The sequence below is a fragment of the Penicillium lagena genome, assembly GCF_028827675.1.
Source record: "Penicillium lagena strain IBT 129212 chromosome Unknown utg000002l_segment0_segment0, whole genome shotgun sequence".
NCBI classification, from domain to species: Eukaryota; Fungi; Ascomycota; class Eurotiomycetes; order Eurotiales; family Aspergillaceae; genus Penicillium; species Penicillium lagena.
The window spans coordinates 4023431-4048979 of record NW_026623223.1 but is presented as its reverse complement, the minus strand read 5'-3'; the positions used below and the strand labels follow the sequence as shown (position 1 = coordinate 4048979).

Below are 25549 nucleotides of genomic sequence, written 5' to 3'. Positions count from 1 at the left end.
CCAGTGTGTAGCTGCAGATCGTGCCCTGAGCCGGGCAAGGATAGCTGAATTAGAGGCCCATGCCATGTTCCTTGATGACGCACATCAATACTATGAAGTTCAAGACAGGGAGTAGGAAGGTTCAGAGACACACCCTCGTTAGACAGGACCTAGGGCTGTAGATCTGGTTGTTGAGTCCATCGGTTTCGCCGCATACCCCGTGTAGCGCCGTCCTCCGGACCACTATTGTTCGTCCCGTGGCCCTTGCTAAAGTGAGGGTGCATTCCAGCGAAGGGGGGGCTCGGATTTCTCCTGTGTTTGAAGAGTCCCTGGCAAGGAATTCCATTATCTTGCCTTCAGCTACTAGTCATTCCGCGAGGGCGATATGTGATAATTGTTCTCTGCTTGTTAGTTAGTCCGATCACCAATATACTTCCCGCCATCATGAGGTTTCTCTGTCTGCCCGGCGCATTTTGCAATGCTAAGGTCCGTTTAAACTTGTCTGCACGTGGAAGTTGAGTTGAGGCTAACGGGAGTTTAGGCGTTTAAAACGCAGCTAGGTAAGCGCGGCACGTTCTAATCAGCGGATAGATCTGACCACCCCTCGTGCATCCAGGGCCATTTTGCGATCGTCTCTTGTCCGATGGCTCTGCCGACTTCTACTTCACTCAGGGCACGACGCCCTTCACTCCTCCGCCAGGGCTGGAGGATTTTTTGGGCCGCCGCCCAATTTCACGTTTGCCGAAGTCGATGACCCCGACCTGATCAACTTCAATATTTTGGACTTCCCCCGGCGCGACACCCCGGAAGATACTATGAAGTTCGCCATGGATCTGGCGGGCCATCCCACATTTTCCAGTATTCGCAAAGTCATGGACCGGTTAATCGGGATCCTGGACACCGAGGACGACATCGCCGGCGTGATCGGCTACTCCGAGGGTGCGAAGATCGCAGCCACGCTCATTCTGGAGGAGGAACGCAGGCGCAAGCAACATGGCCGAGCCCCAAGACTGAAATGCGCCGTGCTCATCTGCGGATGGCCGGTACTAGACCCAGAAACTGGCGCGACAATCCTGGCGGCGGATGAAGACAGCGATAACGAGGGCGAAACGATCACCATTCCCACTTGCCATGTGGTTGGTGCGGCGGACCCTTTCCTCGATGCTTCCATGGCCTTGTACAATGTCTGCGATCCGGACAACGCCGAGTTGTTTGACCATGGAGGCGGGCACGTCATTCCTCGGGGAAAGCAAACGGTGGACGATCTGGCGGTTGTTGTTCGGGAGATGATATTGTCAGTAGACAATTGAGATGGCTGCGTTTCGGTGTAGAAATATTCCATTGGTTCTATACTTTCATAAATCACAACCAGAAGAAGAGGCAGGTCTAGATCGACCTCAGCATGCCTCAGCAGTAGCATACAGCAAAACAAATCCCCGACGCCAGGCAGAGCAGTGGAGCAGAAATCTCCTAGATGAAAGTAGCAGCAGATCCCCAACTGGTATTCTCGAACAGGAAACTCCAACGGTCGTGCGATAGCAACATTCAGTTCAATAACGGGCTCGTCTCATTATTCTCTTCCTCGGGCTCCCCCGACGCCTGTGCCTGGTCCTGGCCCTGGCCGCCCACGAGACTCAATAGCCACGCGAGGAGTCCCCAGTCCTGACAGCCACAGCTCGTCGGTTCCAGCCCCTGGCCATCATCCAGCCGCTCATACTGAGCATCCTTCCAACGGGAGCGCAGCCGCTGCACCGCCCAAACCACCAGATACACCAGTCCGGCCAGCGCTAGCGAAGACAACACAGCAACCAAAACAGATAGGACCGTCAAGGTGCTGACGTTGCACCCAAAGGGCGCAGCGCGCAGCTCCCATCGTTCCTTGGAGCCGAGCGGACAGAGATGCGAGGAGCGGATGGGGCTGAAGATCGGGAGACGGGCCGGGTTGGGCACGCAGGTCGAAGACTATTATTGAGTCGGATTAATTGATTAGCCATCATCCTGACTGACAGGGCCAGGCGAGGAAGCGAGAGAGAGGTGAAACACCATTCTGGAATGCAAGGAGAAGAAACAAGCACCACTCTGTCTGCCGTCGGACCAAAACAAAAAACATTCATTATTACATTTAGATGCAGTAAATATAGCAAAGAAAGAAAAACCATATGGTATATGTCAGAAAGAAGAAAGAAATCGTCGGCATACAATGGGACACCAGCTGCACGCGACATCGCCGGACAGGCACGATGAGCACGACTGGCGCCGCCAACAGACGTGGAAGAGCGGATCGCTAGCGTCGAAGGGGCCACTTTGGGCCATCTCCGATGGATAGATAGATAAATGTAAGGCGCTCGAGGGGATTCCGCCAGGTGTCTTGGGATGGTAGTCCTTACATTGGGAGGAAGAAAGAAAAGAAGTTGTTGCTGGGGAGAAAGCCTGCGGGGCTGGATGTCTTTCATCTTCCATGACGACCACTAATCCCTGTCGCAAATATGTAACTACGAGGGGCACAAATTTAGTAGTACAGAATCTATTAGTGGCTATGGATGGTTGCATAACAGCATGTCCGGTTTTCGTCTCAGCAATCCAATCCAAGACCCAGAAACCCCCCGATTCGCAGGATCATACTTCGTGCAAGGGTGCCCAGGAAGGGCAACATCAGACAACGCGCTTGACCTATATTCCCCAGATCATATCGTTAGCACAGACTATTCGCGTCCTCGGCTGCTACTCAACCCAACTCACCTCGAAGAAGCGCTTCAGCCACCAGACCTGGAAGATGCCCTCGCCAATCACCACCACCAGCTGGAAGAGACTCCACCACTTCACACGGCCATTGGTGCTCTCGGCAGTATTCCGGTGCACGCGCTCCCGGACAACAATGTACGACTGCTCATCACGAACCTTCGCCAGGTTTTCGGAGAGATGGCGGACTAGCCCCAATGCCATTAGTAACCCGTTATGTGATGTCCTGTGACGGAGCTCCTTCTCTCACCTTCGATCTCTAGGGGATCCTGGTTCATTTCCGACTCGGGCACGTAGACAATGCCGTGGACGTTGAACGAGACCTCCTTCGAGTTGGAGGTCCAGCCCTCATTGCTGAAGCAGTAGGAGTATCGGCCATCGGCGCGCGCGGTGAACGAGTAGTCTTCCGATGAGATGGCTTGCTTGTAGTACTGGCGGTTTCGCAGGGGGTCCTCGACCTGGAATTGGAAAGGGGTCAGCAGTCCGTTTTCCCTTGTTCGTCAACACAGCACCAAGATATTTTCACGACATACCCAGAAGTCAATGTCCAGATTCCCACTGCCTCCAAACTCCCGATCGCCCACCTGGAAGGTGACGGTCATCAAGTCGTCCTTGTGTAGGTCCTCGTGGAAGCATTCTCGCGAGTGAGACTTGAGCTGGATGGTGTGTGCGGTCGTGGCGGTGATCCACCCCAGTGCGGTGACCAGGAGGGCGGTCGTAGAGAATCGCATCGTGAGGTATGGGAGATTCTCGGCTCCGTAGTACCTGGAGTAGATGTATTAAATGGGGGTAGGGAGGAGGTTGAAGCGGATGGTTAGGGAGTGTTGACGGATCAACGCGCAAGGTGGCCGGAGACGCTCGGACCACCCAGCAACCAGTCAGTGAAGAACCCAAGTATATGGGGAGGATATTGTTATGACTAGGGAACGAGTAGGGTAATAAATAGAACTCGTCAATTAACAGGAATAGAAAGTTCTAATTGATTGCATCTTAAGATACCTCTGCGCCTGTCCAAAAATATATATATTCGTGACCTCCCTCCTTTGAGACTGAATACATACCGAAGACATACTGATCCTAGATTCAACAGAATAATCGAAGAATAGTTAGTATCTCCCCCAAAGACCCAAGGCGGAGAAAGGCAAAGCCAATCAGAGAGTATGGATATATGAATGTGAATTCCTAAAATCTTATACGGTGTATACTATAGACACAACAACAAGACACAGACACTGAACACAGATGAGAGTAAGAAATAGTAGATATCTAACAGGTCGAAAGAGCGGCAGGAAGACAATTAGGTATGTGAGAGAGGGGTGAGACTCATAGGTTGCAAGATCCAATGTACATGTGTGGGTAAATGATCAGAAAAAAAAGCGGAAGGTGGTATCAAATCCGAGAGAAAAGAGAAGAAAGGAAAAATCACAGGCGGAAGCCATAGAAAAAAGATAAGTATGTATGGGAAAAGAAATGAAGAAAAGAAAAAGAGAGAGAGAGAGAGAGAGAGAGAGAGAGAGAGAGAGTGTGTGTGTGTGAGGGCGCTGATAAAAAAAAGACACGCAAGGCAAAAAGGGTTCCGTCTTCCAGTCCATTCTGCGACGAGATGACCCGGGAAAATCACAAAGCAAATAAAAGAAATGAAAATCAGTCTAGGAAACGATAGAATAGGCAAGATCATTCGTCTTCGGAGTTTTCAGCAGCGTCTTCTTCAACAGGGCTCTCAACAGGGCTCTCAACAGGACTTTCCACAGGGCTCTCAGGAGCAGGTTCAGCAGATATCCTCGGCCCAAACGGACCGTCATGCTCGTTCTGGCTGGGACTTGTCGCCGAGACCAAGCCGCCGACGGTGCTCTCGATATCATCGGGCATGAAGTTGTCTTCCTCGTAGTTTCCCGGCTCGGCATCGTGATCGTAGCTCGAGCGGCGGAGGAGCGGAGGCGTCTGGGGCGGGTCGGCCAGGGCGGTTTCAGTCAGGACGGAGCCACGGCGAGGCGTGGAGTTGAATCCCCTCAACGGCCGGGTCTCCGTGTAGGAGGAGCTGCGTGCCGGCGCAGCTGTGTGCGGAGGAGCGTTTGGGCGGACGTGCGATCCAGGTGGTGTGAGCAGGCCGGACAAGAAGCCACCGGCAGCGTTGCTGGACTTGGATGGGGTTTGGTCTGAGGGGTTCAGGCTGGAATTGGAATTATCCCGGCCTTTGCGCCAGTTGCCCCATGCTGCGGCCGCGGCGAGAGGGAGCGAACGGGGTGAGGCGGCGAGATCAGAGAGGGAAGGGAGCGAAAGGCTGTTGCCTGACATTGCTCGCTCTCTCTCCTGCTGCTGCATCTGCAGGTTGGCCTTGAGACGAATAGCGGCGTCGCGGACGGCATGTTTGTTGAAGTTGGGCTGAGAGAGGGTCCGGATGATGTCCTGCAGGTCATCGATGCGGACACCGAGAACCTCGCGCAACCACGTAATTTCGGTGTCGCGTTCTTTGATCTTGTTGGGCGCATCCTTATCAACAGTCGAAGCTTCCTGCTCGAGCTCCTCAATGCGTGTCTCACGCTGCTGGAGCTGGTCTTGAAGCACCATGATCGACTCACGGAGAGCCTGGGGAGAAATCTTCTCAGGCTCCTTGGAGCCCTTGCTGAAGGACATCGACGGCGAGGGCGCATGGGCAGGCGCCGGCGCCGCGATAGCCTCAGTGCTAGGAGCCTTGCCGCTACGAGCAGCCTCGGCGGCGGCACGGGCAGCAGACTGAGCGATCTCGAGCTTCTCTTCAAGGTGCTGCACCCGCTCCTGTAAGTGCTTGACCTTGTCATCGGACAGGGCAAGACGGTCCATCAAATGGCTCTCACCCCGCTGGCGGTCTTCGGAGCCGTTGTGCAGGGCACGACCATGGCGTTCTCGGAGATCATTGAGGACTCGCTCGTGCATCTTGCTCTGAGCATCAAGAGCAGTATCCTTGGATTCGGTGGCGGTCTCAAGCTGGCTCTGGAGACGGAGGATTTGTGCCTCCAGCTCGGCCCGAACGAGCTCGGACTGGCCGTTGGAAGCGTCCGCGTCGGCCTCCATCTGGGACTTGGTGCGCTGGATATCCAAACGGTGGGTCTCCTGAGAGTCGTTAAGCTCACGCTCCAAGCGAGCAGCTTTGAGATGAATCTCATGGTTCTCGTTTCGCAGATTGGTGACCAGCTCGTTCAGCTTTTCATTCTCCACATGTGACTGCTCGAGCATGAACTTGACCTTGGTGGATTCCCGCTCCTGGAGCTCGAGGTCATTAACATCTTGCTCCAGCTTTTCACGCAGTTTGACTTCGCGAGTATACGAGGCGTACAGCTCATTGTATCTGGCGGTCTGCTCTTCTTCTTTTCGGCGCGATGTAGCTTGCTCACGGCCGATGTCGTGAGTAGCGTTGACCATGTCTTGTTGGAGGCGGTCGAACTTCTCAGTGAGGTTCTGCCGGACAGCCATATTGTCTTCGATGCGAACCCTGAGATGATCAATCGTTTCGTGGAGAGTCTTGTTCTCATCCGAGGTGGTGCTCAGTTGCTTGCGGTAACTGTCGCTGGAGACACGGTATTCGTCCAGGTCACCTTGAAGAGCAATATTCTTCGAGGACAGCTCGGCGATGGTGACTTTCAGAGTCTCAGTCTCCTCGGCAAGGGTGTCCGAGCGGAACTGCATCTTCTCAAAGTAGGGAATCTTCTCTTCCTTGAATTGAAGGAAACGGGTCTCTGCATCTTCCGCGGCAGCGCTGTGGCGAGCTGCATCTTCTTCAGCGACCTTCAAGCGCCGTTCAAACTCGACTACCTTTTCTTGCGCCTCCCGGCGCTGCGTATACTCCGCTTCCGCACGCTCATCAGCCATTCTCAGCATGGTCTTGAGGCTCTCAATCTGGAGCATGAGGCTGTCGGCACCGATTTCCTCGGCGTCAGTCATACGCGGAGTATTCGCGGCCAGCTGTTTCGCGAGCGTTTCTTCGAGGATCTCGCGCATGTCGCCGACAGGATCCTGAGCGAGCTTCTTGATAGTCAAGGCCTGCAATTCGGCAATGCTTTCCTTGAGCAGCGCGATTTCGCTATGGCTGGAGTGCTGTGGTGCGCGAGTGGGCAGGTCATGGGTGGCCAATGCCTCCATGACAACATTCTTCAGCATATCCAGCTTGCGGTCCCGCATGTAGTGAGGAGAGCGGGCTCTGACAGAGGACTGCTCGTGACCCCCTTCATCGTCTTCGTCGTCAGCATCGCTGTCCTCAAACTCAGCCGAAGTACTGCGGAACACCCGGCGACTGGCGGAGCCGGCAGCGATAGAAGCAACAGACTGCTGGATGACACCCAGCGCACGCTCCATGGGTCCCAGCCGGTCATCAATGGCGGAGCCAACGAGGTCGTTGATGCGGCGGTCGAAAAATCGGTTGCGATTCATGAACTTCTCGTCTTCGCCCGAGGAGATCATGTCATCCCAGTCGCTAACATGGTCATTCTCCGTGATAAGTTGACGGACAGGTGATTGAAGACGAGAGACGAGGCTCTTTTGGGGTGAGAAGGTAGCGACGCTCTGCGCATCGACGTCCGAGCCAAGCTTGGGGATATCCAGCTTGTAGGTTCTCTGGCCACCGCCAGGGCTCGGGCTGGGAGCATCGCCTCTGGCGTCCGCAGAACCGAATCGCTGTTCCTTGGTGGGACCACCCACGGAGTCGGTGACCTGCTGTGGTGGGAGGGGAGTGGTCTGGCGTACAATGCCGACATCTGAATCGTCACCGTTCAATTGCTCCATAATGGCGTTCAACTCCTCATCATCAGGTGATTCCAAGCCGGAGTCTTGGTCCAGGTTCTTGACCTGTCGAGAAGCGGGCTCAGGAGTGCGCGTAGGGTAGTGTGAGCCAATCTCACGCTTCAATTGTTGTGCAGATGGAGAAGGCTCGTCCTCCTTGGGCTGTGGCGGGGGTGTGTCGGCAGCGAAGCGGGAGGCCATGAGACCACCCTGCTTCTTCTTTTCAACCGGTTTTTGATCAATCAGAGGCATTTGCTCATCGATCGCCTTCTCAGCAAAGCTGGATGGCTGAACAGTCACCGGCACAAATTCAGAAACGGCAGGTTTGAACTCGAAAGGCGGGGCTGTGGCCGACAGCATATTCTTGGAAGAATCCATAGATTCCTTCGCGGCATGATCCACAGCATTGGAGTCAGTGGGAGGCCCATTTACCTGCTTGACAGCCGGCTCAGACTCAGCCTGATCGGCAACGGTATCTTCTGGCAGCTTCGGTTCTTGGATTTGGTCAAGCTGAGCCGGGGATGCTGTATTGGATCTGGCAGCCTCAGCCTCGTTTTTCGCATCAAACAGAGTCCAAGTGGTAGCCTCGCTGGCAGGCGTTCCTTTGCGTTCGATGGACCGGTCCTCCGGCAATGCGTTCTCCTTGCCCTCAGCCAAGGTAGGGAGCGTGCTCGAGGTCTGCACGTTGCCTGTCTCGCCTAGAGGATGGGTTGAGATGCTATACCGAGCTTCGCCTTGGGCATGACCAATGCCACGACGGGCACGCTTATGACGATCCGTAGGAACTGGTCGGCCATTGATGTCCTCGGTCTCGACGTTTTCATCATCCTCTTTCTCCTTCTCAACCTCATCGGGTCGCACAATCGGGATAGCCTTGGATTTCTTGGGCGGCTTAGAGATCTCCGCGAGATTGATGTCACCAAAGATCTTTGTCCGGTTGGCCGAAGGCATATCTGTGCTGGCAGTGGAGTTGAGGCTGGCCGACGGGTTGAATTCTGGAGCCTCGACATTGAAAGAGGCAGCAGAGAACTTGAAATTCGAGTTGCGGTTGGCGTCGGAGCGCGTGGTGCTGTCCATCGAGCCATTGGTAAGCCCAGCAGGAGCGAACGCCGGAGCCGCCGCAAAACCACCAAAGCCGTGCTGCTCACCAATTCCACCGAATTGGAAGGCGCTGTTGGAGAATGGCGAAGCCTGGGATCCAAATGAGGCGGTTGGATTGAACTCCTTCGCTTCAACGTTCAGAGACGAAGTCGACAGTTTCGAATGGTGACCAGGGTGCCATGGCGCTCCACGAACCTGTGGCGTTCCACTGAGGCTGGGGTTTGTGTCGAAATCAGATCCCTCGTGTCCATTGTCCTGCAAATAATGGTCCCCGAAGAACTGGTGTGCTTGCTGGGCGAATGAGTGAGGCGGCTGGCCAGAGGTGCTTTCATCGTTCTCCGGCAGCGCCCAGCGGGAGTTGAGAAATTCAGCAGCTTTGAGAGGCTGAGTATTATGATCGTCTTCGTCCAACTGCCGTTCAATCGACTCCTCCAGGTGATAGTTGGGATGTCCCATCTGGTCCAAGCCGCGCTGCAGGGTCTCGCTGAGATTGTGACCGTGGCCGCGAGGGGTCGGCTGAGCAAGTTCAACATTGGAAGCGTGGAATTGATCCGGCGGCGCATTGATGGGGGTCTGAGGCATAGGAAATGGCAGGCCATCGCCACGGGCTTGACCGAATTGATCGCTGAAAACATCCTTGGAGGGAGCCGCACCGTCGAACCCTGGGTGGAAGGGGCTTTGATCATGCAGAGGGGAAACTGGCGACAACATGGACGAGAAGTTGTGCATACCTCCGGGTCCAGTGGACGAGCTGGCTTGACGAGCATTGAGGAGGCTCTGGGGCGTGATGGATTGAGCAGGCGGCGTGGGCTGGAATTGGAATGGATATCCAGGCATATAGTTCTGCTCGACGCCCATAAACGGTGTCTGAACGCTAAATTGTGATGCAGGAGACGCCAATGACCCCATACCACCACTCGTCGTGGTTGTCGACTGACCAAAGTGTGGCGAGAAAGGATGAGGGTGCGCTAGCGGATTGCTCCCTGCCGACTGCGTCGGCAGCGGCGGCGATCCGATAAGACCTTGGAATGGTGTGTGCGTTTGGCTCATTGCAGCCTCGGCGGGAGACATGGAGGGTTCCGGCTCCGGTTCGGCGAAGGATACTCCCAGAGCCCGCAGCTTCTCCTCTTGCAAGTCAGCTACATAGGAATCCCACACGGCCTTGTTGGGGAAGTTAATGACCGGCTCCTTGCTCTTTGGGTCTGCTTGCATCTCAGCTGGATCGGGATATAGTGGTCGACTGAAACCGCCCAGGTCTGTCGTCTCAGTTGGATCTTCGGACGAGCCGATGCTGAATCCACGGACATCCCATCCGTCATCCTCCCATTGTTTCAACCGCTCCTGAACATCTGCGGGTGTCAAGAGACGATCTCCATGCTGCTCCGACCCTCTTTTATCATCCACTGGCAGGTCCACAATGCAGGCCTTGCCGCGCCAAGCCAACTTCTTTCGCCGTCTTGGAGTGTGGACAGAGGCCTGGGACTTGTGCCGTCTTGGCAGCGCCGGCTTAGATTCTTCCTCTGGCTGTTCTTGTGGTATTTCCATATCCCCCTCAGCCGGCGCAGGAGGCAATGGCTTTTCCACAGGCGAGGTTGGGCTGATCACCTCCGCTTCGACGGAAGGCTCCATCTCCTTGATATCCGACATACTGTTCTGCGGGGAATCTTGGTCGTAAGCGAATCCCCAAAAGTCCTCTTGACGCAGGGTTTCCGCACGCTTGTGCAGCTTCTTTTTTAGTCTAGCAGCGCTGCGACCCACAAAGTCCGAGAGAGTGGGTGTTTTGAGGAGGTCGTCGTCCCGAATATCTCCCTCTAGACCGAGCCAATCGTCCGAACCGTCGTCTGCGAGCTGTTGCTGCTGCTGCGCTGCGAGAAGTGACGGGGCCTCGCTCCCAGAGTCGTCGCTCAACCAGTTGGTGCGCTCGCTCCGCGGCTGACCCGAGAGATACTGGTTGATCCAATCCTGAGTGAAATCCCGAATCGATTTGTCTTCGTTCTGCGCGGCTGGATCTCCTTCCGGGGCGTTACTCGATCTCCGAGACTCCGGGGCCGGCGAGCTGGCTCCTGAACCGTGATCGACACCGGCGTATTGACTGAGGGTCAACGAGAGTCTGCGCGAACTGGGTGCCGCATACGGGGAGCCCCAGGTTGTTGTATAATAGAGACCACTGTCTTTCCTGCGGTGGTCTGGCAACAACGTCTGCGACTCCTCAGTTCGACCAAGTGCCGAGAAGACGGGGAGCTGTGGCGGCTCGAGGGCAATGCTCCGCGGAGAATTTGGGGGTGAATGCGAACCCGCGGCGGACGAGCTCGAATCTCCTGACGGCGGAGACGATAGGATCAGAGCCGGGGCCTGGCGCGGCTTGCCGTCGTCGTCGTTGTGGTCTGTCGAGTGGAAGGGCGGAGAAGACGCCGAAAGGGCGGAAGAGACGGGATGATCTAGATCTGGAAGTGCATGGTTAGTGGCCGTGTGGGGGAATCAAGGGAGACTGAGACAGAAGGAATTCTCGCGTGGCAAGGAAGATAAATTGGACCAGTCACATACCGTCCGTGTCGACTCCTGCAGCAAGCACTTGCTTGCCGCTCCGCTTATTGTCCAGAATGTTGACGCATGGAAATCACACTGGGCAGATTGAAGACCACTTGGCGGACAACCGATGTGATCTGGGGTTGAGGGGGGAAGGGAGTGTGGAAGACCAGCAATCTGGCAGTGGGGTGGCCCAGTAGACGAGGATGTCGTGGGATAGGGATCACAACAGACCGGGCTCAGGATGGACCATGGCGCAACAACAGGAAGGAGGTGAACGACGACGAACAGGGGAAAAGGGAAAAAAAGGCCGTCACGTCACGGGCCACGGGGTGGGTACCGGGTACTTGGATGTTGGCTGGGCCAGTGCGTGCTGCGCGAGGTATCGGGTACATACATGGGTTGGACTCGGTCCCTGAGTGGCTTAGGGTTGGCCGTTACTAGTGAGTTCCCTGCGCGTCGCGTCACTGTGGCCTTTTGTCCTCGGCCCCCAGTGGGTGGGATTGGATCTATACATGACTCTTTACCCTCTTTCTTACCTTTCTCTGGTCTATCTACTGCCGTCCACCTGCACCTCCCTCCCTTGCGCAATCCGCATACATGTAGTGAGCGCAAAATAAACACGGCGAGGTGTGGTTCGTGTCTGGAGATTCAGGGGTACCAGATCCACGGCTCGCCGTGACAAGACCATTACATACGACAGTGATTTCGAGGCACATCATTGGTCAATCTCATCTTGATTTTTTGGGGCCCCTCTGTATCGAGGTATGCTATGTAACTTCGCTGTTCTATGTATGTACTCTACGGACAAGTTACGTTGAACTTGACCGTGCTATGTATGTACTCTAGGGACAAGTGACGTTGAGCTTGGCCGTGCGGCTCGCCGTCAACAGCCCCCAGTGCTGCTCGTTCGACGCCTGCCCGTTATCTCCCGTGCTGTCCGGCTTCCACGACTCATCAAATGCCTCAAAGTAGAACACGTCCACCCCGGAGTTGAGCATGGCGCACACACCGTCCTGCCAGAACTCCGCGGCATTAGCCGTGCCCGCCTGCGCGGCGGCATAGTTCGACCCGCCGTCCGTCGGCCAGCCAGTTTCGCCGTTCAGCACGCGAATGTTGTCGAAATTGCTACCGGCCACCTGCTGGATGTGCTGGATGGCGCCGTTCATGTCGGAGAAGTAGACGTTGGTCGCGTTGCTGATCGGGCTGCCCTGCCAGTAGGCGAAGGCGTTGGCCATCAGGTAGGTGACGTTGCCCTGGATCAGGGGGTCGGCGGTGCCGTCGGCGTACTTGTTCCAGCTATCCGCGGTACCGACGGTGGTCTGCGGGAATGCGCTTTTAACCTGGTTGATGCGGGCCAGGAGGGCTTCGGCGGTCATATCGCCGCGGTACAGGGCCTCCGAGCCAACGGTGATGGCCTCAATGACGGCCTCGTTGCCCGGTACGGCAGACTGGAGAGCGCTGAAGTCCTGGTTGAACGAGGCATCGGTGTCTGGCCACATGCCGAGGACGACCTTGACGCCGCTGGACTGGGCGGCGGGCAGGATGTTCGCGGCCGTGTTGCATTCCGAGGATGAGTAGGTGCGAACAAGGGTGGAATTGGCCAGCGACTTCAGGGCGGCGAAATCGGCCTCGTAGTCGCTGGTGGCTTTGCAGGAGCCATCTGCGTTCTTGTCGCCGAGCGCGAGACCCAGCGTGCCCTGGGTGGCCGAAACCACGGCCGGAGCGGCGAGGGCAAGAGGAAGGATGCTAGCACGCATGATGTGGAATGTGTCGGGAGATGGAGGAAGAATGCAAGGAGAGAATTGTATGTATGTACAATATAGAGCAAGGAACAAGAAGAGCGGCCAGGCGGCGGCCTTTTAAACATCAAAGAAAAGGTACCCAGAGAACCTGTTCAGGCCCTGCGCGGCCCTTTCTCGGGGCCCTGAACGGAGCAGAACCAGACCTTGCACTGGGGATACTATTCGACGCACTAGAGTCATGATGTCACTGCGCCAGCCCAGATATCTCCGAACCCTGGGATGCGCGTGGAGCCGCATCGGACCACCTGCTGGGCTGGCAAACGGCATGTCCGAGCCGATCCCCCATTGTCCGCGTAGCAGGTCGCGGAAAGGTTCGGGCCCGGGGTGATTGGGTCGATCAACGGTCTGGACTCGGGTCGTTTCTGGAATTCTTCTTTCGCCTCTGGTGAGCCATGGTAATGTGATGAATGGTCCTGCAGACGAGCCAAGGGGTTTCTCCATTTGTTCGGTGTGAGTGGTGTTGGGGCCTCGGTCTGCTTGGTAGGAGAAAGGAGAATTTGGACATTACCTAACTATTTGCTGGGGAGGAGAGATGGATCCCTGGGTATATTCAGAGTAGAGAGAAATAGTAAGTAGTAGTATACATGGAAAGCAAAGAGGCAAACCCCTTCAACATCTATCTCCGTTCTGTAGTCCCTCTGCCATCCCCAAATCGATTCTTCCACCACACCCACGCCGCCTTACACCAAAACCACGTCTCGATCGTACCAAAGATCCCCAGCACGATAATCACGAACACCTTTACATTCCGACTGATTCCCAGAGATTCCAAGCTCACAGAAGGAGGTTTCTCATAGACCTCGTCACCTTTCTCCTCATCTGATTTGGAACGCCGGGGCTTTGTGGTGAGCAGTCCGGCCCGGGTTGAGAAAGCGGATGATGTTGGAAGAGACGAGGCGGGTGGACCCGTCCAGTACAGACTAGGTGGTGGGGCTCGGATGAGGCGCGGAAGCTGGCTGGGGAAGAGTTGTGGTTGCGGGCGGGTCGAGACGCCGGTTCTAGCGAGGTGAAGAGGGCGCGGTGAAAGGCGCAGCATAGTTGATAATGATGATGATGATCTTGTAGCGAGTAGTGTGAGTCAAGTCAGTCGGTCCTTGTGTAGATCCGGCCCCCGTGACATCGGACTAGAGGACGCTCTGACCTCTTGTCTTCAATGTTCCCATCAAGATGGATGAATTGTGATCACTAACGCTGCATGGAACTAACTAACAATGGTGGCAGAGACATCAACTCATACAAAATAACTCGGCCATGCATGAATCCATCAGTCGGCTAAATCTAAATAATGTTCTCCGAACACGCCATACTCCGACACTCAAATGGTACGGCGAGAATATTACCTTGTCTGTAAGGGGCAACTCAGAGGTCGATGTTCTTCTCCCGCTGGTACAGCTCCCTGAGCAGTTTCAGTTGGTTAACGCCCATAGTTTTGTTGGGGAGGACTTCCGGTAGATCCACAATGGCCCGGCGCATCAACAGAAGGCCGAACTGTCCGAAAAACCCGAGGATGCGCTCCCCGGAAGACCGCAGCATGGAACCCAGCAGCGTCACATGCGTCTCCTGCATTTCTCCAGGTGGAATAGCCAGGATCTTCGTGAGTGATATCCAGAACATCGTGTTGGGGAATGGATTCCGCCGCTGAGTTTTGCCAAAGTTGCGGAGGGATAGTGCCGCGTAGCCGGCGCCCAAGGCTGTCATGCGGTCCGCGTGTGTTTGGTCACTGACGAAAGGCCCACCGGCTTCGTCACGCCACCATCCCAACGCACGACGTCCGGCATCAGTGTTTTCGTTGCCCGTAAACCCCCAGAGTGCGGGGCAGACGACGCGGTACTTGGCCCACAGGATGTCGGACATATGGATGCCCTTGTACATGAAGGCATCCATGGAGAAGATCTGTGCGGCGATGATGCCGACCGGTTCGGCGTGACCCGGGTTGATGGATGCCTCGTTGATGAGGGCAGAAATAAGGGCCTTGGCGAAGATGTTGAGACCGTAGATTAGGAGGGCTGGGGCTTTGTTGTCCTCTGAATTGGCAATCTCCGGAGGAGGGAACGCAATGAATTTGCGCACGTCGACTGAGGGCTCTGAAATACTAGACGCCTTTTCCAGTTCGGCTTTGATCTGTGCAATCTGTTTTTGGGGGATCAGGTTTGCAGACATCACAAAGAGAAGGGACTGCTACATACTTGTTGTCTGTTTGTCCCCTTGCCATCTCGAAGCTGGCCTACACACTTCTTGATTGACCGGCGCATGTCTCCCATGGCTTGCTTGGCCGAGGCGTTTTCCTTGGCAACGTTGCGTAGCCATTGCCGTACCTGCTTGAGGGTTTTGTGAAGCTCGACGTAACGTTCTTGGACCTTGATCTCTGCCTCGGTGAGTCGAGTACCACCGACCTTAGCCTGTTGTTCACTGCGTGCTTTCTGCTCCGCCTCCTGCCTGGCCTTCTGGGCCTCTTCTTCCTGTTTCCGCTTCTCAACCTCTACCCGTTCCCGTTCCTGACGGTCCTTCTCCGCCTGCGCGGCCTGCCGCGCTTGCTCAGCCTCTCGTTCGGCCTTCTTTTTCGCCTCTTCCTTCGCCTTGCGATCCGCCTCAATCCGCGCTTTTTCTTCCTGCTCGCGTCGTAGCTTCTCGGCCTTCTCGCGCTGGATTCGCTCGCGTTCTTTCCGCGCCTCCTCTTCCTTCCGTTGTCGTTCTTCTTCCTCTTGCCGAATGTGTTCTTTCAGGTAGGCCTCGGCTTCCTCTCGGACCCGGTCATGGTAGGCGGCCGCTTCGTCGAGGGCGGCATTGTGCTGGGCCGCGAGTTCTTGCTCCTTTCGGTCGAGCTCGTCGTGGAATGCCTTTCGCTCGTATGCGTGGACCTTCTTCAGGTCGAGGTCGAAGAGACGGACTTGCTCGAATTGTTGCGCGAGATCGCGCATGAGCTGCTTGGACGGACTGTCCAGCGGGGGGACGTGGACCTTCCCTCGCGCCATGGTAAAGAGTGTCGTGAAGAAGGGAAAGGCGGCGCGTGGGTGGGTGGTCGGTCACCTCGACGGCCCGAGATCGTGGGTCGAGGCGGGGAAGGTGGAACGTTGCTGCTAATCGCCGGGGGAGATGGTCGAGTTCAAGGAGGTCATGGTGTGAAGAGAATGGCAGTGTGAACCCGTTCCGGTTGGGACAATCAATAACGAGGTCTACAACAGAGTTGTGGACCTTGAGCTTCTTCCGCAACGGGAGCAAAATAAAATACTGCTGAGTCAGCGCGTAGGGGGGCTGGGAGCGGGTCTGGTTCTGGTTCCTTTGCATCATCATGAACATCATCATCGGTTCGCTCGTGGTAGACCGAGCTCAAGCTCTGGAGGAGGGAGCTCCCTCAGTCGCTCGAGCTCGCTGAACCGAAAAAGAACAAAGGTCCATTCGGGGTCTCCCTTCCTGTAGTTATTCCCCCCTCATAGACTCTGTCACGGTTGCCCCGTTTCGAGTGTCCCCCAGTGGACACTGCTGCAGCAGCTTAATAGCCCTAAGGTAGCATGTATCGTAAGCACTCAGACCTTCATGCTGAGGCCTGAGCACGATTCTGCTCCCCAGCATTGCGATCGATTGACCCTCGTCTTTCCACGGATGCAGCATGGATAATAATACCTAACTCATGATGATGACGATGATAATGGAGAGATCATCCACGGCTCCAGGGTCCATACGTGTATTTACCGCTCTCCAGTAGGGAGGACCTGCTCTGATTACCGTACCGTACCTCCCCCACACCGGCTTTGTACTTGCTCGTCTTTCACTTCATCTTTCTCTCCTTTCCTTCCTTCCTTCTCTCCCCTCGGTCCTTCTGTCCTTTCCATCTCCCCCCATCTCTCTCTCTCCTTCCCCCATCGTTCCTTCTTCGATCCAGTCGGTGCCTACACCGTCTAGCCCACCCCTCCATCCCAATTTCCCCTGCTATTGTTGTCATTCTCTTCGGGGACCGCTCAACCGCTTTGGCTTTGGGTCCTGTCCCAGATTATCAAAGAGAAGCTTCCCACCGTCGGTCGGCTCGAGTCCGATAATTGCCCGTGGTCCTAAAGGCTCCTGAGCCCAACGTTCCACCCCTCCGCTCTTGTGTGTACAGGGGTTGCGGTCACTACGGGACAAGCTCCGTCCGTCGACTCGGTCCTTCCCACTACCCTCCCAACGTTTTGAATAGGCTCGTCCTCTCAGCCGGTCCTTGTGTCGACCGACCGCCTTGGCTGTATACTTGTCTCGGGGTCTCCATTGCCGGGGTCTACTCGTCGCCGTGTTGGTGGCTTTTGCTTCAATAATTGCGATCATCCCACATTGGACAGCACAGACGTCATTTTGGAATGCTCGGACTCGGAGGTCGTCATTAGGTAAGGGCATCGCAAGCTGATTGACATCCTGCCGGCGAGAGAATTGCTCCCTGTGCATCGTCTCCCATTCTACCGTTCCTTCCCACCTTCTTCGCTGGCGGCTCCGCTCCTTTTTGCCCGCCGCTGTTGCTACTTCCTCCTTTTTTTTGTTTACTTGTCCTCTTTCTCCCTCGGTGTGCTCTTTCTCGCTCCCTCCCTCGTCGTCCTCTCCTCGCAATCCTTCACTCCTCGTGCCGTTGCTGATCCACTCTTTTTTCAACTTCAGTTTAAGCTTGCCACCGTCTCCATCGTGTTCAATCCCGCACACCAGAACCACTGGCAGTCGGGTCTGCGATTCAAACACCCAATTTATTTGCCTTTTGAGGCGTACCAGTCTCTTGTTGTCGGATTCAGTCCGCCATCCCATATCTTGAATCACTTTCAGCGACAGTCGTCGACCTTCAACTGGGATCATGGATCAACAACAAGGCGGCCAGTCCGGGGCCCCAGGCCCCAATGGCCGCAAGTTCCACATCGCTCATCGGAGAAGTCCCTCTGAGCTGACCCCTTTGATGAGTATGCTCTCTCCAAATCTTCGCGGTCGTGAACCCCTGAACTGACCCGATGCTTTTTTTTCTTTTCTGTAGTGGAACAATTAGCTATTCAGCAACAGATCGAACTGCTTCAGCAGCAGCAGCAGCAAATTGCTGCTACACACCAGCAATATGTCAATATGGGCTTGCTCCAGCCCCAGCAGCTCGGTGGTTACTCTGGTGGTAACAACATGGGCGGCGTGTCCCCCCAGGTGAACGCTTTCCAGTTCCCCCAGCAGCAGCAGCAAGGCCAGCAGCAGCAGCAACTTGGTGTTCCGAACCAACATTCACACCGCCGCAACCAGTCTGCCCTTCCAGGCTTTGTGATGGGTCCGCCCCCGGCCCCGTCGTCTGGTGCATCCGGATATTCGGAGTTCAACCAACAGGGGCAGAACAACCAGCAGGCTCAGAACAACCAAAAGAACGAGAATACTGGTCACAGTGGTCGTGGTCGTGGTGGGCCGCCCGGCGGTGGTCACCAGCGTCGCCACTCCCTTGCCCTTCCTGAGGCTAAGAAGGCCGCTGAGCTGGCACAGCAGAAGCGAGCTGCCTCCGGTTTCCAGTTTCCGACTCCTGCCCCTGGGGCTGGTGGTTCGGAGAACCCGTCGGCATCAGATGATAAGCCGCCGTCGAGCACTTCACCGGGTCCCCAAGGGCAAGGACTGGGCCTGCAGCGGGCCGGCAACATGCGCGCTGGTGGTGGTCATGGCCGCAGCCAGTCCATGGCTATTGGCGGTAACAACCGAGGTTCCTTGTCTGGCCGCGGTGCCGGTGGCTTCCAATTCCCGGCGCCCAGCGAGGGCGCTGGCCAACCCGATAATCAGCGTCGTGCTAGCCAGCCAGGAGGCCATGCCCGGTCGGGGTCTCGAAACTTTGACAGCAACTGGCGCCAGCCAAACAACCAGAACCAGGGCCAGGATCAACAGAAGCCTTATGGACAGCAGCAGGGTGGTTTCCAGCCCGGCCACCGTTCTCGTGGCTCGATGAACCAGTCGATGGGCTCTATTGGCCAGTTCCAGTATCCCGGTCAGCCCCAGCTCATTCAGCTGCCTCAGGGCCAGGTCATGATGGCGCCGCCCCAGATGTTTGGTGGACAGCAGCTTAACCCGTTGCAACTGGCCCAACTTCAGGCTCTGCAGCAGCAGAACGGTGGACAGGGTCTTGGTCTTCAGGCGAGCCAGCACGCTCCGCCGCAGCTGTCGGCTCAACAGCAGCAACAGCAACAGCAGCAGCAGAGGAAGACGCTTTTCACTCCCTACTTGCCCCAAGCGAACCTGCCTGCTCTGTTGAGCAATGGCCAGCTGGTTGCTGGTATCCTTCGTGTTAACAAGAAGAACCGCTCTGACGCCTACGTCACCACTACGGACCTGGATGCCGACATCTTTATTTGCGGTAGCAAGGACCGAAACCGTGCCCTTGAGGGCGACTATGTTGCCATCGAGCTCTTGGACGTTGACGAGGTGTGGTCCCAGAAGAGAGAGAAGGAGGAAAAGAAGAAGCGCAAGGATATCACCGACGCGCGTTCCGGTAGCACCGCCGGCAATGACAAGCTTGGCCGGTCTGATTCGAATGGCGACAGGCAAGAAGTTGGCCCGGATGGAAGCATCCGTCGCCGTGGCAGTCTTCGCCAGCGTCCCACGCAGAAGAAGAACGATGATGTCGAAGTCGAGGGTCAGAGCCTTCTGCTTGTTGAAGAAGATGAAATCAGTGATGAGCAGAAGCCCTTGTATGCAGGACATGTCGTTGCAGTCATTGAACGCATTGCGGGCCAGATGTTCTCGGGAACCCTGGGTCTCCTTCGGCCCAGTAGCCAGGCCACCAAGGAGAAACAGGAGGCCGAACGACAGGCCAGAGATGGCGCCCATGGTCGTTTCCATAATGACCGTCAGCAGGACAAGCCCAAGATAGTTTGGTTCAAGCCTACTGATAAGCGTGTGCCCTTGATCGCCATCCCCACTGAGCAGGCGCCGCGCGACTTCGTTGAAAAGCATCAGGACTACGCCAATCGCATCTTCGTTGCGTCTATCAAGCGATGGCCCATCACTTCGCTGCACCCCTTCGGCACACTTGTCGAGCAGCTGGGAGAGATGGGTGACCTTCGCGTCGAGACCGATGCTCTGCTCCGTGACAACAACTTCGGTTCAGATGAGTTCTCCGATGCCGTTCTGAAGAGCATCGGCTTTGAAGACTGGGCGGTCTCAAGCGATGAAGCAACGCTGGCATCGCGCCGTGACTTCCGTGAAGAGACCATCTTCTCGATCGATCCTGTTGACACCAAGTCACTGGAAGACGCCTTCCACATCAAGAAACTTGCTGATGGCAAGGTTGAGATCGGCGTGCACGTGGCTGACATCGCCCACTTCGTCAAGGGCAACTCCTTGGTGGATCGTGAGGCTAAGAAGCGAGGCACTGCTGTCTATCTTGTTGATCGTGTCATGAACATGCTGCCCGCACGCGTCTCCAACGAGCTTTGTTCCCTTCTGCCAGGCCAGGACCGTCTGACAGTTAGCGTGGTGTTCCAGGCGAACCCGGAGACCGGAGCTGTCGATGATGATGTCTGGATCGGTAAGGGTGTCATCAAGAGCACGGGCCGGCTGAGTTACGACGATGTCAACTCGGTTGTGAAGGACAATTCGGATGTTGGCGTGCCTGGCATCACAGCTGAGCAGGTTCGCTCTTTGAACGTGAGTTTCCAATCTCCCCATATTTTCTTGACTCTTCTAAATTTGGTTCTCTAGGATATTGCTAATAAATTCCGGGAGGCTCGTCTCGGTAACCGCGTGACTCCTGTCCCGCCCTTGCGGTTGCTTCAGCAGCTTGACGATGAGAATGTGCCTGTTGAATTCAATATTTTTGATTCCACACCCGCCCATGAGCTTGTTGAGGAACTTAGTCACCAGGCCAACTTCTTTGTTGCCCGCAAGCTGGTCAGCGGACTGCCGGAGAAGGCATTCTTGCGCCGTCAGCCATCACCTAACCCTCGTCGTCTCGCCTTGTTTGAGGAGCGGATGAATCGCCTAGGCTTTGAAATCGACCCATCGAGCAGTGGCAGCCTGCAGAGCACTTTGTGCAAAGTGCAGGATGTAGACCTGCGCAAGGTTAGTGGATTTAACTTGAAACTGTATTGCATTCGCTAATGACTTGACACAGGGTATGGAAACCCTACTTTCAAAGGCCATGCAACGTGCCAAGTACTACGTTGGAGGTACTATCGGGGATGAGCACCGCCACCACTACACGCTGAACGTGCCGGTGTATACCCATTTCACCAACCCCTCTCGGCGCTACGCCGACATCCTGGTGCACCGTCAGCTCGAGTCGATTCTATCGGATGGTGCAGTGGAATTCACCGACGACGTGGAGTCCTTGAACAAGATAGCCGATCTTTCCAACACGAAAAAAGACTCGGCTCACAATGCGCAGGAGCAGAGTGTCCACATCGAAGCCTGCCGCAATATGGACCGCGACAGCCGCACGATTGGAGGCGACCTTATCGCTGAGGGTATTGTTCTCTGCGTTTACGAGTCTGCCTTTGATGTCCTCATTCCGGAGTACGGCTTTGAGAAACGCGTGCACTGCGACCAGCTTCCCTTGAAGAAAGCAGAGTACCGTAAGGAGACTCGTGTGCTTGAGCTCTACTGGGAGAAGGGCGTCCCCTCATCCGCGTACATTCCAGAGGATGAGCGCCCGAAGAATACCAGCTCCCGCGCTGCCCAGGCCGCGGCCGCGGCTCGTGAAGCAGAGGCCGCTCAGGAGCGTGCTCGCGAGAGGGATGAGGCCATGCGGAAGCAGACCGAGACTGGAACCATGTCTGCCGATGATGTCGACGCCCTCTTCGACGATGATGACGAGGTGGAGGAGGTCACTGAGGCGGCTGCCGGTGTGTCGCTGAACTCGGGGGACCGTTCTACCCAGAGCATGCCGCCATCGCCCACTCGCAACGGCCACCAACAGCAAGGACCGCACCGCACCCGATCCGACCCCAAGATTGCTTCGAACGCCTCCGATGCCCCGGAGAAGAGGCTGAGGAACAAGGAGAAGCACCTGAAGCACTTCAAGCTTCGCGAGGAGGACGGAGAGTTCATCCAGGACGTCACTGAGATGACCCGTGTCCCCATCATTCTCAAGACCGACTTGAGCAAGAGTCCCCCGTATGTGTCTCTCACTATATACGCCTGTGGCCATGCTAACCAACTTTGACAGATGCCTTACGGTCCGGTCGGTCAACCCCTATGCCCTGTAGGGTCCGCAACCCAAGTGTTTTTCTTCTTTTTGGAAAATATTCTTGCGTGTCTATCATATCTGCCGAGCGTAACGGACATAATCCTATCCCCGACATGTGGGCTCGAACATTATCAGGGTCCTTCCTTGATTCTCGGTTCAGCCGCATGCCACGCATCATCTTTCCCCAGCTAGCGTAGTTATGCTTACCCCGGTGATCAGTGCGAAGCGAGGTTGTTTTTTTTTACCCAAGTTGTATTCGGGAGAAGATATTCGCAAGCATGATGTCCCCCAGCTTCCCTGTTCTCACCCTGTGTTGTTATTGCGCGGAGGGATGATGGTCCGGGACAGACTGCGTTAAAGTGGAAATCCTGATTGATGGTATCTCATATGTTAATGTTTATCTTATTTTCTGTTTCCTGTAGACAGATCTGTAGGTTTCGCACCCAGAGGTGGAACGCCTATTAAGTAGGAAAGGAATCGCGTCTTTCCAGAAACCCCTCTGTGAACTCCGGCTCCCAAGCCACGAGGTCGTGGCTTGAATTACGTCTGACTCCAAAAGGAAGGAGAATCGAGAGCTATATTTGGCTCATCGATGCAAAGCATTCTGGGCTTTGCTTGAGGAGATTGTTCGGAAATTGTAACAGGCGAGCTCCCGATCAACGCTGCATTTTATAGCTGCAGGCAAGATTTCTTCGACTTCCTGGAAACACTTTGTCTTCAAGTCTGTTCCAGGTCCCACGTTTTGATGATGGCTGAGAGGGTTCATCTTCATTCAGAGGATCCTTTTTAATTTCGGGCTCCGTAAGGCATCGCTGATGATGACGGTGCTAGGGGAAATAACGGCGAGTCATTTACTTCCCAGCCAACTATGTACATAATGTATGTATGCGCACGGTACAGCGGACGAGAAAATCCGGTCATTAACCACTTCACATTTTCATATACACTCGACCACTCTCACTCTACAGAATTGAACCCTCAGGATGATGGAAGAGTAAACCAATTTGTCCCAGTCAACCACTCCGCGCGCCAGGGCCAATCGATCGAACGTAGAAGAGTGGATCCCCATGAAAAGAAATTAGATGCTCAAACGCGGAGGCTGACCACAGCCTTGAGTGTACCCACTGCTCACTAACTAGTGAATGTGGCTTGTAGTAATAGCCGAGGGGTAGTTAACTAAGTACCAAAGACAGGGTCAGCAGCCGGTTGGCTCACCCGGGGCTCGTGAGATATGGACCGCTCGCCAAGCTGGACCATGGAGCCCTCGCCAAGTTGGACCTTGGGGCCGGAGAGCGCCTTTGGGCCTAAGAGCCATCCCCTAATGGGCTAGTATGTCTTAAAAAATGGTTGTTTTTTTTTTCTTATAATTGAGGCTATTGGGGCTCTTTTTCTCCCACTGTTTGGCCAAAGAAAAACTCCATCATTTAACCTATATATCTCTCACTTTTGTCATTCATTTTAAAATTCAATCTCACCATTATGGCGCGACTATCCAGCGTATTCGTTCTTTTCGCCCTACTGGCCGCTACTATAGTGACCGCGTACAACCAGACGCTGGAAGAAGAGAATGCGACCTGCGACGTGAGTAACTTCCCACGGTTGCGTTAACAAAGAGAGTCGATAGAAGAGGCAATAACTAAAATATCTTCTGCCAATCAGAACAACTGCTTCTTCAACAGCTTTCCAGGTGGTTCCTGCACTAACGACGCGCAATGCATGTGCGATAAGCAAGAGTACCGCGAGGCATACTTCTGCTGCATGGGCAAGAACTGCAACCCTAATGTCTTGCCTGGTAAGTCTGCATTTTGCTCTTATTAAACCATGGCCAAAATAGCAGCTAATGTGCGATTAAAACCAGATTCTATCACGCGTCAGATTAGGGCATGCGCTGCCTGGCATATGACATTCAGCTTCGATTCAGAAGCTGTCTGCGGTATCAAGCTGTCTACCTCTGCCGGTGTCCTGGTCCCAGCTCCCACTACTACTGCTACTACTACTTCTTCTTCTACCTCCACTAATGGCTCGAAGCCCTCAATGGCATCCGCTTCTACTACCTCAACGGCGTCCACGACGGTCACCACCGGGGCTTCTTCTGCTGGAAATCAAACTACCTCGAGTAGTTCGACGCCAACACCTACCAACGCCGCGTCAGGAAACGGGGTCATGTTGAGCACTATCATGGTCCTTGTTGCTGTCTCCGCCGGAATGTTGTGCTGAGTGTGTTACTGGCTGCGAAGCCAAGACGCATATTAGGGGCGGTATTAATGGAATTACTGGAGATAGGTTTCTAGGATAACCGTTTAATTAAAAAAGTACGAGGGAGTCTATTCAACACACACCTAACGGATCGTCAACTTGCCCATCCTGTACAGGATGTACACAGCAATTACTCGTAATCATGTCAAGAAGTTCAGCTATGACAAGTCTGCTGGGTCCAACTCATTCGGAAGTTCGTTATTTCGCATGAGAAAAGAGCTGAAGCATTGTCGAGAAATTTCGGCTTCTCAAACTTGTCTAGATTCGCCAATGCAGCTAGAATGATCTATGTGGACATACAAGGACACATATAGCTGCTCGTCACTGCACCGTGGTGACTAGGCGGAAACCATCGCATCTTGTACCACTCGTCCCTAATCTTACTGCCTTCGCTCCATTTGTGCAACAACTTTTGACCGCTTTTCATCCCACTCGTCCCAGACGATTGAAAAGATGGCGGTATGTCTCCCCGGTAGTTCTCCTTTTGTACCGTTCCTTTTTTCAAGAGCCTCCACAGGGAGCGCGATTGTGCCGCGCGGAAACACACGCTGCCACCTTGCGATACCCTCGAACTCAAAACCCATCCGCAAAGCAGCTCTTCGGGATGCTGCATTTCCTGCGTGGCATTGCCATTCAACACGTCGCAGTCCTAGACCACCAGCAGAGGGTGGGTCGAGCGTATAGAGTAGTAGGAGTCCAATAGCATTCGTCGCCACGTGTGTGCGTTGAAATGCCGGGAATATAATGGCGCCCATCTCTATGACCGCGTTGACTAGGTTCGTGGCGGACAAGGATATAATACCGGCGTACTTGGCGCTTGGCTTTTCTTCTCCAAAAGCAGGAGCTTTATCTATGACAGCATATAGACACTCCTCGGGCGATGCGCGTATGTGTTTATCGTAGAACTCTCTCATAAACTCCGCCTCAGACTTAATGACCGGGAAAGAAACGTATGCGAAGATGTCCGGGTTGGTTTTGGTTACTTCGAGGAAGGGCGCTACATGAACGCTTGGCTGCCCGAGTTAGAATCAAACTGGTCTTCCGTGGAAATGATACGCGTACATCAAATGGTTCAAGGGCGACAGAATCATTTTCCAAGCGTCGTTGCCCATAGTGAAAGTCTCCCTTAGACATGGAGAATTGACTAGGATATGCTCTTCTAGGTGTGTAGTCAACCGGTACTATAGAATCACGACTCCGGGAAATTCAAGTAACAGGTTGTTAGCCCCTTTTCGCACTT

The 25549-nt window shown here is 54.9% G+C and overlaps 12 protein-coding genes across 12 annotated transcripts; 3 read left to right on the top strand and 9 right to left on the bottom strand.

Annotated features, from left to right (window-relative positions):
* Positions 1-423: 423 nt before the first annotated feature.
* Positions 424-1289, top strand: N7510_004450 (uncharacterized protein; the record flags this gene model as incomplete). The annotated part of the gene is made up of 3 exons (XM_056976376.1): positions 424-465; positions 521-539; positions 652-1289. The coding sequence occupies 3 exons, from the start codon at positions 424-426 to the stop codon at positions 1287-1289; spliced, it is 699 nt and encodes a 232-aa protein (XP_056836332.1).
* Positions 1290-1524: 235 nt separating this feature from the next.
* Positions 1525-2292, bottom strand: N7510_004449 (uncharacterized protein; the record flags this gene model as incomplete). The annotated part of the gene is made up of 2 exons (XM_056976375.1): positions 1525-1941; positions 2179-2292. The coding sequence occupies 2 exons, from the start codon at positions 2290-2292 to the stop codon at positions 1525-1527; spliced, it is 531 nt and encodes a 176-aa protein (XP_056836331.1).
* Positions 2293-2700: 408 nt separating this feature from the next.
* Positions 2701-3449, bottom strand: N7510_004448 (p24 family protein; the record flags this gene model as incomplete). Its single annotated transcript, XM_056976374.1, has 3 exons — positions 2701-2906; positions 2969-3176; positions 3252-3449. The coding sequence occupies 3 exons, from the start codon at positions 3447-3449 to the stop codon at positions 2701-2703; spliced, it is 612 nt and encodes a 203-aa protein (XP_056836330.1).
* Positions 3450-4392: 943 nt separating this feature from the next.
* N7510_004447 (putative myosin class II heavy chain (MHC)) lies at positions 4393-11350 on the bottom strand (the record flags this gene model as incomplete). Its single annotated transcript, XM_056976373.1, has 2 exons — positions 4393-11015; positions 11332-11350. The coding sequence occupies 2 exons, from the start codon at positions 11348-11350 to the stop codon at positions 4393-4395; spliced, it is 6642 nt and encodes a 2213-aa protein (XP_056836329.1).
* Positions 11351-11942: 592 nt separating this feature from the next.
* Positions 11943-12857, bottom strand: bgt1 (1,3-beta-glucanosyltransferase Bgt1; the record flags this gene model as incomplete). The annotated part of the gene is made up of 1 exon (XM_056976372.1): positions 11943-12857. The coding sequence occupies one exon, from the start codon at positions 12855-12857 to the stop codon at positions 11943-11945; it is 915 nt and encodes a 304-aa protein (XP_056836328.1).
* Positions 12858-12959: 102 nt separating this feature from the next.
* N7510_004445 (uncharacterized protein) lies at positions 12960-13343 on the bottom strand (the record flags this gene model as incomplete). Its single annotated transcript, XM_056976371.1, has 1 exon — positions 12960-13343. One exon carries the CDS (start codon positions 13341-13343, stop codon positions 12960-12962), a length of 384 nt encoding a protein of 127 aa, XP_056836327.1.
* Positions 13344-13518: 175 nt separating this feature from the next.
* N7510_004444 (uncharacterized protein) lies at positions 13519-13938 on the bottom strand (the record flags this gene model as incomplete). The annotated part of the gene is made up of 1 exon (XM_056976370.1): positions 13519-13938. One exon carries the CDS (start codon positions 13936-13938, stop codon positions 13519-13521), a length of 420 nt encoding a protein of 139 aa, XP_056836326.1.
* A 323-nt stretch (positions 13939-14261) lies between these two features.
* N7510_004443 (putative RNA export mediator Gle1) lies at positions 14262-15874 on the bottom strand (the record flags this gene model as incomplete). The annotated part of the gene is made up of 2 exons (XM_056976369.1): positions 14262-15032; positions 15089-15874. 2 exons carry the CDS (start codon positions 15872-15874, stop codon positions 14262-14264), a joined length of 1557 nt encoding a protein of 518 aa, XP_056836325.1.
* A 964-nt stretch (positions 15875-16838) lies between these two features.
* Positions 16839-17267, bottom strand: N7510_004442 (uncharacterized protein; the record flags this gene model as incomplete). Its single annotated transcript, XM_056976368.1, has 1 exon — positions 16839-17267. The coding sequence occupies one exon, from the start codon at positions 17265-17267 to the stop codon at positions 16839-16841; it is 429 nt and encodes a 142-aa protein (XP_056836324.1).
* A 442-nt stretch (positions 17268-17709) lies between these two features.
* On the top strand, positions 17710-22072 carry ssdA (mRNA-binding translational repressor SSD1; the record flags this gene model as incomplete). Its single annotated transcript, XM_056976367.1, has 5 exons — positions 17710-17812; positions 17884-20513; positions 20568-20927; positions 20980-21980; positions 22033-22072. 5 exons carry the CDS (start codon positions 17710-17712, stop codon positions 22070-22072), a joined length of 4134 nt encoding a protein of 1377 aa, XP_056836323.1.
* A 1460-nt stretch (positions 22073-23532) lies between these two features.
* Positions 23533-24173, top strand: N7510_004440 (uncharacterized protein; the record flags this gene model as incomplete). Its single annotated transcript, XM_056976366.1, has 3 exons — positions 23533-23634; positions 23713-23845; positions 24082-24173. The coding sequence occupies 3 exons, from the start codon at positions 23533-23535 to the stop codon at positions 24171-24173; spliced, it is 327 nt and encodes a 108-aa protein (XP_056836322.1).
* Positions 24174-24689: 516 nt separating this feature from the next.
* Positions 24690-25421, bottom strand: N7510_004439 (GNAT family N-acetyltransferase; the record flags this gene model as incomplete). The annotated part of the gene is made up of 2 exons (XM_056976365.1): positions 24690-25317; positions 25372-25421. The coding sequence occupies 2 exons, from the start codon at positions 25419-25421 to the stop codon at positions 24690-24692; spliced, it is 678 nt and encodes a 225-aa protein (XP_056836321.1).
* Positions 25422-25549: the final 128 nt, after the last annotated feature.